The 14,323-nt window shown below is 43.6% G+C and overlaps 2 protein-coding genes across 15 annotated transcripts in view; one reads left to right on the top strand and one right to left on the bottom strand.

Annotated features, from left to right (window-relative positions):
- Positions 1 to 14,323, bottom strand: part of Wdfy3 (WD repeat and FYVE domain containing 3) — a 304,615-nt gene that overhangs the window by 187,955 nt on the left and 102,337 nt on the right. For all 14 annotated transcript variants that reach the window (XM_087199311.1, XM_087199312.1, XM_087199309.1 and 11 more), the window contains one exon: positions 577 to 700. In XM_087199311.1, coding sequence (XP_087055437.1) covers positions 577 to 700 — 124 coding nt within the window. The remainder of the gene's footprint in view (positions 1 to 576; positions 701 to 14,323) is intronic.
- LOC147821774 (uncharacterized) lies at positions 6,047 to 13,170 on the top strand. The gene is made up of 2 exons (XM_087199323.1): positions 6,047 to 10,540; positions 11,250 to 13,170. The coding sequence occupies exons 1-2, from the start codon at positions 8,945 to 8,947 to the stop codon at positions 11,253 to 11,255; spliced, it is 1,602 nt and encodes a 533-aa protein (XP_087055449.1). The 5' UTR covers positions 6,047 to 8,944; the 3' UTR covers positions 11,256 to 13,170.

The raw sequence follows: 14,323 nt of genomic DNA, 5'->3' as shown, positions 1-14,323 counted from the left end.
GATGAAGACACGGGCACAAATTACCCCTCCCACGGTGGAGAAACTGAAGAGGAAAGTTTTATTTGATTGTGGAAATCAAAAAACATTCTACCAAGGAAGTGTGGCTTAAGCCAACCTGCAATTTAGTTAAACAAGTTAACATGAGGAAAAGTCTCCCACCATGGGTGGCGCATTAGAAATAAACACCGGACATAACTGAAAGTGTAGACATGCTTGGGGCCTGTACACAGTGTGGTATGTCTGCAATACGGAGAAGGGAATGGGGAAGAAAAAAGGGTACGCTAAAAACACACAGAGAGGCAGATCTCAGATGTGCCCTGAGAATCATGCTAGGAATTTGGAGCCTGTTAGAAAGAGCTAAGAGAGGGCTAAAGGGTGGCCTGGGAGGTGGCAGTGGTGGTCCAAGGAGCAGATGCAGAAGCCAACAGAGGAAGGGGACTGTAAGAGCAGGACGGAGACTGTTAACTGAAACCTGTGTGCACACAACAGTTTCCCTTCCGTTTAATCTTAACAGCACTTCGGGAGACGCATCTCTCCATTCACAGAAATCATTTGGGGTGGCCTCTGCAACAGTACCTGTGGATTTGTTTGACGCTCTCCTCCGAATTTCTGTCACCATCAGTCGTGAGACTTGTGTTGTAAACTGCAGCAGATCAGAAAACTTTTCTGTCATTGTATTTGGCGGAGCATTTCCAAAAACCTGTGGATGACAGAGAACATTCCTAATGAAACATTGTGACCTTCCCCTTTTTTAATTGTGTGAATTTTAAACGGCGGTATAACTTGAAGATCAAGTCCAATAAATACAGTTACACAGCTACTTTGGGTCTGATTACAATTAAAACACATCTCTTTCAATAGATCATGTCTAGCCAATTTCCTCAACATATTAAATAATGCATTGAGAATATGACACAAAGGCTAAAGACATTAGCTATAATATTGGAATTAACCTCAGTAGCAGGCTTCGCACAACATTCTCTGAGGAAACCTAAACTGAGGACCTAGCAAGTAGGGTGTGTAGAGACTGACCTACTTCAGGTCCTAAGTTGAATAGAGACTTAGATCACCTCATTTTATATCTCAGAATTTCTAAATTCTAACCACAATAATTTGTAAAACAAGACTATTATGAAAAAGACAAGCAAAAGGAAATTAATAGGTGGCTTATAAAATAAACTTGTTTTCACAAAAAATTAAGACAAACTTCAGAATAACTCATTCTTAAAGATAAAGTGGCATGGGAAGATGAGAATAAGAAAACAAAGCCTTGGTGTATCATCATAGGAAGAGAAATGGTATGTTAGTAGCCATACACCTAGATGTACCTTGAAATAATGCTTTAAAAAACGTTCTTGGGGCTGGGGATTTAGCTCAGTGATTTTGCTGCCTGCTGTGCAAGCACAAGGACCCAAGTTGGATCCCTGGTAGCAAAAAATTAAAAAATAAATTAAAAATGTTCTTTACAGCTGAAAGAAAATTCTTCATCTTCTAAAGCTACTATCAGGATTACCCATTATAGCACAGAATTGACATTCTTTTTACCATTCAAATGTCACTATAGAGGGAGGAAACATAATTTATTCATCCTAGCATTCCTTACCAAGACAGTACCCACCCTTTTCCCCACATAGTTCTTTGTTTCTATGTGGCCTGTCCCCACAACCACTTTCTGCAGAATTCACAGAGCAATGAAAGAGATCACAAGCACATAGCCAAAGACTGAAAATAAAACAAAGGAGCAAGTAAAAGCCTCAAGCTAAGGAGACAGACTGGGAGAAAAAAAACTGAACAAAAACCTAAGATCACCATAGACCTGTAATCCCAGGTACTACGGAGGCTGAGGCAGGAGGATTGCAAGCTGAAGGCCAGCCCAGGGCCCTCTGTCAAACAGCAAAAAAAGAGCTGGGGATATAGCTCAGTGTGAGATTGGAAAAAAAAAAAAAACACAAAAAACAAGCTGGGTGTGGTGGTGCATGCCTGTAATCCCAACAATCTGAGAGGCTGAGGCAGGAGGATTGCCATGAGTTCAAGCCCAGCCTGGGCTCCATAGTGAGTTCAAGGCCAGCCTGAGCTGTAAAGTGAGACCCTGTCTCAAAACAAAACAAAAAAATACAACCCAAACCAAAAGACTTCTACATTTTCCATATTTTAATCATGAATTTTGGCTCAAACATTCAAAAGAGAAAACCTTTATCACATTCTTCATAACATCCTTAGAATAAGAAAAAAATATATATACTTGTATTCTTCGCATTCTAAAATTAATTTCCTTCCAAAGATCCTAATGTAAGCATGTAAAAAAATAACATAATATCCTTTTAAAAGACAATGTTTCTTATATCCTTATAATAGATACTATGTTTCTTATAAAGGTTCTTAAAATAAGTAGAAGATAGCAAATAACAAAAGAATTCTGTGAATGTATACTTTGTCCAGGAATCTAGTCTATTCAATTAACTTTCTCCCCCCCCCCCATATATATAAAACTTCTCCCCCTACACACACAGTACTGGAGTTTGAACTCAAGGCCTTCACAGTGAGCTACACCCCATTCCTTGTTTTGGCTTGCTTCTTTTTTTTTGCACCAGGGATCAAACTTGGGACTTTGTGGTTGCGAGGCACGAGGCGGAACCACTGAACTCAATCCCCGGCCCTTGGCTTGCTTTCTGAGACACTGTGGTCCTCCTGCCTTAGCCTCTCACCAGAGTACAGGGATTAGAAGTGTGCATCACCATAGTTGGCTTCAAAAGAGTAATATTTGATGACTTCAAAGAACAAACTGTTTTTCAAGAACCTCTCAATAGACATGTTCTTTCTGCTGAGATTTCGATAAATATTTTATGCTTATAGTCACCCTATCACTATGAAATAAGACCCATATTCTTCAACAAGCTGGAGGGAGATAACAATTGAGAAGCTTAATACCGAAACACACATGAATTCTACCTCTGCTCAGAGATGAGTAAAGGTGCTGACCCATATTCTTATTGTTCAGAGTTTGCTGATGTATATTTTACTTCTAAGAATTAAGTATTTTATTCATAAGTAACAACTTTCTAAAATTAAAGCTCCCTTCTTCGACATTAATATGGTTATTCAAGCAGTCATCTCACTGGGTAAGTGAAACATTGTTGAAAATGCAACTAACTTTTCATATAAACTCTAATATTTACTGTTTTATTTCTGTAAAGAAATTTGTTCTGAAGACAAAAAGAACTGTGCCCTATTCGCTACTCTGAAACAGAAAAGCATTGCTGCCTTGAGTAATATTTAGTCTAGTGAACCAACTTTATGCATGCATTGAGTTACTAACAAATATTTATTGATCTCCTATTACTGCCAAGCAGTGTTCTAAGAGACAGCAATAGGAAGGGAAATAAAGCACATAATCCAGAGCTCATGGAGTTTATACTGCAGTACAGAAGACATACGTTAAATAAGCTTATTTAAAAATTAAAATCAGCTGGAGGTGTAGCTCAGTGGAAGAGCACATGCTCAGCATGGATAAAGCCCTGGGCTCAACACTCAGCACCAAACCAAAAGACGAAATGCACTGAAATGATGTTAAGATAGCACCACGCGGTAAAGAAGTAGAAGAGTAACTTAAAGAGAATGCCTAGGGCAGAGGCAGGTTGTCAGAAAAAGTCTGCTCGTGGAGGAGGCAGTGGCTCAGCACGGCGCTGAGGACCACACAGAGGAGAGGGTTCAGGAAAGCAGAAGGCTGGCAGCTGGGAAGGAGACTGAGGTGGGTGGCTGAGCGGTAGAGGCTGGGGAGGTGGACTCTGTAGGAGGGGGAGAGCAGTGTAGGAGGGGGAGAGAGGGTGGAGAGGCCCAGGAACTAAACCCAGCACTTGATGATGCTGAATGCACAGGGAGTAAAGAAAAGAGCAGACATTTGTAATTGCCTTTTCAATCTAAAAACAAATCTAAAAATACTAGGTGTGCTTTCTCCATCTTCTACCAGACCTTCCGCCATCCACATGTGTGGAGCTGGAGTCACAGCTTGGGCTCCATTGTTTCTGCTTCTTTGCACCCTCATGTGTCACAGGCGACAGCTGGACAAGAGAATTCAACACCCTGAACTCAAAAGAGGATTCTATAATGGCTTATGATACACATAACTCAGATCAAAGACAGTGCCAAGGGACTAAAGCATCTTCCAGCTAATTCAATGAAATAATAACCCCCCTTAACATGCTTTTACAGTCTGTGTAACGCTTGACATGTCATTTAAATCTCATAAAATCCTATATAATAGATGCTATTATTATCCTCATTTTACAGGTAAGGAAATTAAGAGCTAGAAAAGTTAACTTAAGGCAGGAGGTGTTAGAGACATAATTCAAAACCAGGGCTGTGTGATCTAAGTCAGGACTTATCACTCGATTTTATTATTTTCTCAATTAAACTCTGCACGACCCATACCATAGTAAGTCTGCCTAAGGTTCCCCTTTAGAGGAAAACTGCAGAGCTTGACCTGTCTTTAATAGGGTCATTTTTGCATAGGGTTTTTGGTTTTGTTTTTTGCTTCTGTTTTGTTCTCATTTTCCTATGCTGCACACCAGACCTAGGGCCTCATACTTGCTAGGCAAGGGCTCTGTATCCTCAGCTCTCTCTGGAGTCATTTTTAATGTCTACCTAAATAAATTTGAGGGAATGTCCTGCACTTCCCCCTCTAAATATTTTAGAATATCTGGGAGGAACAAATTAATGGTATTATACAATCACATGCCCAAAGTAGAGGCTAGATATACATTTGTTATTAAATGATGCCAGCCAATACAAATTTATTAGGTATGACCAGTAAAATAGAGGTTTGATGTTTTCAACATTTTCTAGGACTGGAATTTTTATTTTCTAAATATATCCAATATGTCAAATTAAGTTACAGAGTACTGGCTATCATTAGTCCTGAAATAATCTACTATAAAAATGTGAAAAAATTAACAATGAAGATGTCATTACATTATTTCATACTGTTGATCAGTTTTCTTATCAATTACTGTAAATGCTAGAGAAATATTCATCACATTTACTTGTCTGTTTATTTGTTTATTTCTAGGGATAACTAACTAAGGGAGAAGCAACCACAAGGCCCAGCTCAGCCACTTCCTCCCCTCTTGGCCTGTGCCTGCCTTGGAGACAGAGACCAGACTGGCAGCCTCATGGTTCTGGGTGTGACCTGCAACTGTCCAGGTTGGCTAGTGGCTGGGCCAGTCAACGTGACTGCTGCTGGGCGGCTCCAACCAGTCCTTTGTCACAGCTCCAGCCACATTCAACCCCCCCACCACAGCACTGGAATTACATAAGAAGCAATAAAGCAGAAACAAAAGGACACATCTGCCAGAAGGCTCTTTCTTATTGGGTTCTGTGCTTGGGTGTCTTCCTTTGAAAGTCAACAACGTCAAAATAAAGGTCATTAGTTAAGGCACTTGAAAAGGAGGCTGTATTTAACTTAGATGCTTCTCAAATATAAACTGGAAATAAGTTCAAAAACAAGGGAATTTCTCATAAAATTCCTAGTTACTAAAGATTACATTTTTTAAGACATTTAAAAATACATAATGAAGTATGATAACACATTTCCTGGTAATTAACAATAGCAGTTAATGAATTTTTAGAAAACTGAAAGGCTGTTCATTTTAAATAAGTTTAAACCAAGTATTTTCTCTGTAGGCTTTTGTTCTCGGGACTAAAGGTTAATTATTTTGTAGAACACTGAATAAATAATATTGAGCTATTCTCAGACTCCACTGTCATCTCTCGGTTTGAGAGAACCGGTGTACAGGAGAGGAACAGCAGCCTCCTTGTAGGACTGTGATGAAGGCCACAGGAGGCTTTTCAAGACTCCAGCACGAATCCTGCTCTGAAAATGTATGCAGCACATGTCCTGCCATTTTCGACTCAGGACTCTGAAAGGCAACCACCCTACCTGTACGAACACTGCCAAGCATTCTACACAAACTGTCTGACAGTATTAAGGTTCATTCACTGTTAAGCAAAAATCAAGCAAAGTCCAAATGTGGGACTGCATAACTTTGTAATCATAAAACTCCCGTAGCCCCAACTGTGAATGTGAGTAAATAGATAAAGATGCTTGTTAGTTCCGGGACACTAGATAAGATCTGTATCAGCCATAAGGTCCCAAAGTAAATTACTCAACTCTTTGTTCAAAACTGATGTTCCGAACACCGCTATCTATAGAACAATCTACAAACATCTGCTGACCATCAGTACGTGTCAGCTGACCACTGACCTTTGTTCCTCTTCTGTAAATTTCGCCTGTTAACTTCCCCTGCAACCCCCTATAAAAAGAGCCTCGGACTCTGGGCTAGTCGCCTCTCTAAGCTACTTTGCTTTGGGAGTGCCATCTGGCCAGACTAAGGTCTGTTTTACTTTCCAACTTGTCCAGTGTGTTCCTTCCCAGGTGTTCTTCACTGCAGTCAGCTCCTCGGAGCGTTTGGTAAGGCCCTCGGTCTTACATTTTGGAGGCACCGCTGGGATCCCCGGGTGTGCTTCACTGCAGTCAGCTCCTCGGAGCATTTGGTAAGGTCCTCGGTCTTACATTTTGGAGGCCCCAGCGAGATCCCCGGGTAAGGAACCCCGGATCAGCTGAGACTCTGTGGCGGGATCCAGCAGGAGACTCTCAGGCATAGACCTTGGAAAAACCTCCGGAGGTAAGTTTTTGGCCGGTTGCAACCATTTGTTAAGTCAGGGGTGAGGTGGCTGACGGGCCGGTAAGCCTCCCCTGACCCCAAGGTTCCTGACGAGGAACAAGGGAAGATTTAGTTTCACTTTTGTTGTGGCGCCTGTTCGTCTTGTGGTTCATATGTTAGTGTCCTATCCGTTGTGTGTTTAATTTTGAATTTCTTTCCAAACCATCAAGGACAGAGATGGGAGGATCCTGCTCCAAGACTACCCCGTTGGACTGTTTCCTTACTAATTTTAAATTGGCTTTTTCCCCTGAGCAGGAGGACGAATATGGGGTTAAATTTTCTCGTGGAAAACTCTGCTCCCTGTGTCAATTGGAATGGCCGGCCTTTGGAGTTGGATGGCCAGCTGAGGGCTCTTTTGACCCAAGCCTCTGCTGGGCGGTATGGAAAAAGGTCACCAGGCACCCTAGCCATCCTGATCAGTTTCCATATATAAATATCTGGGTTCAGGCTTGTCAAGAGCCTCCAGCTTGGTTGCAGCATTGTTCCTTATGAAGAAACTCTTGAATTTTGGTTATGGCCCCAAGGGAACCCCAAGAGGTCAAAGCCCAGGCTCCCAAGCTGGTGCTCTCACAAGATCCTGATCCCTTAGACCCCTTTATAAGACCTCCACCCTACATGAAGCCTTCCTCCTCCTCTGATAAAGCCGGCCCCAGATCTCGAAACCCTTTCTACCCTCCTCTTCCCGAAGAGGAAAAATCTCCGGATTCTGTGACCTCCCCCTCCCACACGCGAACAGGTGCCGCTTATGGTCCCAGCGGGGCTCCCATTGAAGGGGCTGGTTTGGTAACCTCTTTTGCCTCTTCGGGAAACAGAGCAGGGTCATTATGTCTATATCCCTTTTTCTACCAGCGACTTATATAATTGGAAACATCAAAATCTCCCTTTTTTAGAAAAGCCCCAGGCTTTGATCTCCCTCCTAGAATCTTTTTTTTATACCCATGACCCTACCTGGGATGGTTGTCAACAACTCCTTCAAGCCCTTTTCACCTCCAAGGAGAGAGAAAGGATCCGAGGGCAAACCATAAAATCAGTGTTGGGAGGAACAGATGGCCCACTCGATGAGCAACAGCAGGCCCGTGCTGAGGCACAACTTCCATCCACCCATCCCCGGTGGCAAGTTAATTCCTCGGGCGGGAGAGAAGCTCTCCAAAACTACCATCAGCATCTCCTGGCCGGCTTGAGGGGAGCCACTTGGAAGCCTACCAATTTGAGCAAGGTACTCGAGGTCCTCCAAGGACCTGAGGAATCCTCTTCTGCCTTTCTGGATCGTCTATTGGAAGCATACCGTATGTATACTCCAATTGACCCAGATGCCCCTGTAAACCTACAGGCAATTAATTTGGCTTTTGTCACTCAGTCAGCCCCAGATATTAGGAAGAAATTGCAGTGGATGGAGGGATTTGAGGGAGAAAATAGGGAAAGATTGATGAGTGTGACAATGAAGGTGTTTAATAACTGGGATCCTTTTGATGATAGAATGGCTAAAAAGATAGAAAAAGCAAATATTGCAGCCTTAGCAGATAGAGGTTTCATCCAAAAGGAACACAGAGGAAATAAAAAAAGAGGATAAAAGTAAAGTATGGCCCTTGTTACAGAAGGATCAATGCGCATATTGCAAAGAGAAGGGCCATTATAAAAGGGATTGTGAGAAGTTGAAAAGAAAGAGAGAGAAAGAGACTAAGAAAGAAAGAGACGGGGTTCTTCTAGTAGATAAAGAAGATTGACGAGGCCAAGGTGGGGATCTCCAAACACATCCACCAACTCCAGGAAGCCAGCATCTCGGTCCCTTGCCAATCTGCCTGGAATACACCCCTGCTTCCTGTAAGGAAGCCGGGCACCTCAGACTTCAGGCCGGTACAGGATTTGCGGGAGGTAAACAGCTGGGTGGAGACCGTCCACCCAACGGTACCAAACCCCTATACTCTGTTGAGTCTCATCCCTCCTGCTCATGTGTGCTACTCGGTATTAGACCTCAAAGATGCATTTTTCAGCCTGCCTCTAGCTCCAGTGAGCCAGCCCCTCTTTGCCTTCGAATCGACTGACCCAGACACCGGGACTACCGGACAACTGACATGGACCCGGTTGCCACAGGGATTCAAAAACTCCCTCACTCTGTTTGGGGAAGCTCTCAGCAAGGATTTACACGAGGTAAGAAAAGTGTTTCCCCAGGCGATTATTCTTCAGTATGTCGATGACCTCCTGGTGGCGACTTCAGCCAATAAAGAATGCATTGCAGCCACCGAGGGCCTCTGGAAGCCCTCCAGGAACTGGGATATCGGGTGTCTTGGAAGAAAGCTCAGCTCTGCCGGACCAAGGTAACCTACTTGGTCTATATTCTTGAAAAGGGAAAGAGGAGGCTGGCAGAATCGAAATTATCTGCAATTCTCCAGATTCTGAAGCCAGGCTCAAAGAAACAGGTGCGAGACTTCCTAGGGGCGGTTGGCTATTGCAGGATTTGGATTCCTGGCTTTGCTGAGATTGCCAAACTCCTGCACGAGGCCACTGCGGGAAGAAATACACCCCTCGAATGGACTGAGGCTTGCCAGCAGGCATTTCAATTGCTTAAGACTGTGCTTGCATTGGCACCAGCCCTGGCATTGCCAGACTTAAACAAGCCCTTTACCTTGTATGTGGCAGAGAAAAATGGGGTAGCTAAGGGAGTGATTACTCAGCTTTTGGGGCCATGGAAGCGACCTGTGGCATACCTCTCAAAGAAGCTCGGCCCAGTGGCCCGAGGGTGGCCTACTTGTTTGAAGACAGTAGCAGCAGCAACTGCTTTAACCCGAGAGGCTGACAAATTGACCTTTGGACAGGATTTGACTTTGATCACTCCCCATGCCATTGAGCCCTTGTTAAATAGCTCACCTAGCAAGTGGCTGTCTAATGCCAGGCTGTTACAGTATCAAGGACTCCTATTAGAGCGGCCACGCATTAAGTTTGCCACCACTGCTAGCCTCAATCCGGCTACTCTACTCCCGGAATCTGACGAACAAATGCCCATCCATGATTGCCTCGAGACTCTTGAAAACTTGAGGGGAGGATATCCGGACTTGACGGACCAGGCCCTCCCTCGAGCAGAGATAACGTTCTATACTGATGGGTGCAATTTTGTTCGTGATGGTGTACGGTATGCTGGAACGGCGGTGGTCAACCAGGCCCAACAGGTGGAATGGGAACAGGGGCTACCTCAAGGGACATCAGCACAGAGGGCTGAGCTGATTGCTTTGACTAAGGCTCTGGAATTACGAAAAGGAAAAAGGATAAATATATTCACTGATAGCTGTTATGCTTTTGCCACTGCCCATGTACACAGGGAGATTTATCAAAATAGAGGGCTGCTGACCTCCAAAGGAAAGGAAATTAAAAACAAGAATGAGATACTGGCATTGCTACAAGCCATCTGGATGCCCCAAGAGGTTGCCATCATCCATTGCCATGGGCACCAAAAGGGGTCTAGCCCCAAGATAACTGGTAATAATGCTGCTGATCGAGCAGCAAAGCAAGCTGCCCAAAAATCATTGGGGAAGCAAATGGTTTTGCTACCCACGCCAGTACTCCCAGAAAAACCTGAATACACAGATAAAGAGGTGGCAAAAATGAATGGGAACAACTGGACTCAAGGAAAACATGGATGGTGGACAACTAAGGATGGAAAGGTGGTGCTCCCCACCGCTGCAGCAGACACATTGTTGCGCAAACTACATGAGTCCACCCGCCTCAGTGAGAAAAGGATGATAGCTGCCCTGCAACCCCGTTTCATCAGCGAGGGATTAGTTCAAAAGGCCCAGGACATGGTGAGACGATGCCCCAGCTGCCTCAAGGTAAATACAAATCGGGTAACCGGGCCCCCCGGGGTCCGACACAGAGGATTAACTCCAGGAGAACATTGGGAATTGGACTTTACTGAAATGGAGCCTGGCATGTATGGGTACAAATAGCTGCTAGTTTTTGTGGATACATTTTCAGGATGGGTAGAAGCATACCCCACTAAGAGGGAGACAGCTGAAGTAACAGTTAAAAAGCTCCTGACAGAAATAGTTCCCCATTTTGGTTTGCCCTTAGCTCTGGGGTCTGACAATGGTCCAGCCTTTATGGCTAAAATATCTAAATTAATTTATTCCTTCGAATAAAGTGGAATCTACACTGTGCCTATAGGCCTCAAAGTTCAGGACAGGTAGAAAGAACAAATCGAACTTTAAAGGAGATTCTGACTAAATTATGCTTGGAGACTGAACTAGGTTGGGTAGAGCTTCTCCCTTTTGCCCTCCTCCGAATGAGGTGCACTCCCAAGCCTCCCCTCAATCTGTCCCCCTTCCAGATTGTTTATGGGCGATCTCCCCCAATCATTCCATTAATAGATGTAGAATTAAAGGAAAAGTTTTCCCACCTTCGACTCCTTAAATCCTTAAAAGCAGTTCATCAGCTTCAGTCAGAGCTACATGAGACATTACGAAAGGAAATGACTAGTCCCGATGAAAAACCTTTACAACCTTTACCCTATAAGCCGGGAGATTTGGTTTTTATTCGCAGGTTTGATTCCAAGACCCTGGAACCTCGTTGGAAGGGACCGGTTCCTGTAGTCCTGACAACTCCCTTGGCGGTGAAGGTGGCTGGACCTTCTGCCTGGATACATCGCAACCATCTGAAAGCAGGACCCACCCCCCACCCCCGCGGACGTCAAAAATGACAAATGGAAGGTTATCAGCCAACCAGGCGACCAAAAGCTAAGATTGGAGTGGGTTGGAGATGTTTCGCCTTCATGATAATATTCTCTGGGACACTCCCAGTATTGCCCCCAAGAGGACTAGATCACACAAAAAATGTATGGATTCAACTGGCAAACTCGCTTAATTTGTCTGAATTCTGTCTAAATGTTGATGTAAATTTCCATCATGTATTGGGGACATGCCTCATGTCATAAACTTAAGAATGCTGTCAAATTATATACACCCAGGGTAATTATGTCAAATAATACCCAATGTGCTATGTATGAAAATTGTACAACCAAATGTCTGAGGATAAAACGGTCAGAAGGAATGCCCTGTCATATAAAACAAAAGAATTGTGTATAACAATTGCCATATCTCCCTGTCAATAGGATGGTTTTAAACCTGTGAAGGAATAACTTTCAATCATATCCCAGCCAATTTAACCAAGACCCGTTGCTGCTTGAGTCATCTAGCTGTGGTTCTACCAGATAGAACTGATTTGATTATGCCAAACAGAACTAAACGTTGGTCACCCTATACTGCACCAGGATGTGATGATGATGTAGGTCTGTTGACAGATGCTGAAGTAATAACTATGATAGCATAACTATGTTGCCTTGCCTTCTATAGGAGTCCATGCTGAAAAGGCAGTAGGGAAATTAGCATGCAAGGATGTCAAAGGGTTAAATGCTACCTCATCAGGCTTGGCATTAATTAACCAAGAGTTACAAGAACAGAGACAGGCAATCTTAGATAACAGGGCAGTGATAGACTATTTGTTGCTCTTCCACCACCAAGGTTGTGAGAAAATAAGAAATGTGTTGTTTCAATCTTACTGACAATAGTCCAAAAATCAAAGAAAAGGTAAAACAATTGGAAGACCTGGCTCAAAGGGTACATAGTGAAGATGGCTGGGACTTGTTCCAATGGCTAACTAAATGGTTGCCCAACCTACAATGGTTAAAACAACTTTTTCTCCTTGTTATAGCTGTGTGTATATGCTTACTATTGTCATGCTGTTGTATACAATGGATGCCTATGTTTATAGGTAAGATTACTTAAGTGGTAAAATCAGTGGGGAATGTGGGACTGCATAACTCTGTAATCATAAAACTCCCCTAGCCCCAACTGTGAATGTAAGTAAATAGATAAAGATGCTTGTTAGTTCCGGGACACTAGATAAGATCTGTATCAGCCATAAGGTCCCAAAGTAAATTACTCAACTCTTTGTTCACAACTGATGTTCCGAACACCGCTATCTATAGAACAATCTACAAACATCTGCTGACCATCAGTACGTGTCAGCTGACCACTGACCTTTGTTCCTCTTCTGTAAATTTCGCCTGTTAACTTCCCCTGCAACCCCCTATAAAAAGAGCCTCGGACTCTGGGCTAGTCGCCTCTCTAAGCTACTTTGCTTTGAGAGTGCCATCTGGCCAGACTAAGGTCTATTTTACTTTCCAACTTGTCCGGTGTGTTCCTTCCCGAGTGTTCTTCGCTGCAGTCAGCTCCTCGGAGTGTTTGGTAAGGCCCTCGGTCTTACACAAAAACCCAATACAACTCATTTTTAGCAATCCTGGTAGGAACTGGTGGTTCTGGAACCACACTACGTCATTCATTCACCAAATGTACTTCCAGCTGTGGACACTGTTCATGCCCAAGTGGATGAACAGGACCAAGGAGACACAGCCATGTATTTCTAATGGAATGGAACGAAACCTAAGGGTCACTTTAGTTCATTAGTGTTCATACAACAAATATAATGTATGCATGTTTAATTGGTCACAATGGTCCAGAAACAACTTTTACCTTTTCATTAGTTAAAAATTTACTGAACCTGACTAGGGTCCAGCTCAGCCTGAGAGCTCTTACCGTGTGTGAGGCCCTGGGTTCAATTCCCAGCTCCTCGAACACGTGTGCATGCGTACACACAGTACTGAGAACAAATTCCCTTAACTGCTTTAAACATTTTCATCACCCTGTAAATGTTAACAAATCTGAGAGAAGGAAATCACCTTAAACTACACAGCAGCCTACCGCAGCAGCACATCATGGCATTTAAAAACAAAAAAAACAACCCAAAAACATCCCAGAACTGATTCTGACAAGGCTTGAAACAATGCGTATCTGAACTACGGTCCTTTTCCTCTTCCTTTTTAAAAACAGCCACTTTAACCTTTTCTCACCCCTCATGTTCCAGTCTGACCTCCTCACCCTCATTCGCAGCAGGGTTCAGCCTCTCCATTCACACATTCAGAAATGTGCTGGCTCTGAATCCAGAGCAAATACACCCTCACCAGTGTTCTCTAGCCCCTCAATACTAGTCAGCTCTTTCACAGTACACAGTGCCCTTCTTTGATTCTTTTTCTGTTTCTCTCCCATTCCCTTACAATACTCCTTAATGTCCTTAAATCTTTTATTCAATCTACTTACCTTGGACTCTAGGGGGAAGGGGGGTGCTGTTGATTGAACCAGGGAGCCCTGAGCTACATCTCTAGCCCTTTTTATTTAACTCTGAGATCCCCCTGTCTCAGCCTCACAAGTAGCTGGGATTGCAGGCGCACATACTCCAGTCTCTTGACCGGCCATGACCTTCATGTATGATCACAGGAACCCAAAGTCATGAATACATCATGTTCTTCGACACTGACCATAACTAAGAGTCTATCCTCACACCCAGAAAATTCGCGCTCCTACATGACGGGCTGTTCGAGGCTCATTCATCCCTGGAATTTGTCTCCATCCTCTTCCTCCCTCAATCTAATCTCATCCTTTCCTGAAACTTTCCAAATTCCTCTTCCCTGCTACTCTCTTCTCCTTATGAGCATGCTAGCCCTCACTCACCCTTAAGAACAAAGCAAAACATTATAAACATATAAGAAGCTGCCTTCACTG

Source organism: Heterocephalus glaber, unplaced genomic scaffold (assembly GCF_053883595.1).
Source record: "Heterocephalus glaber isolate CG9 unplaced genomic scaffold, H.glaber_assembly_v1.0 deba00001698, whole genome shotgun sequence".
Classification (NCBI taxonomy): Eukaryota; Metazoa; Chordata; class Mammalia; order Rodentia; family Bathyergidae; genus Heterocephalus; species Heterocephalus glaber.
This window is presented reverse-complemented; position numbering and strand designations above follow the sequence as displayed.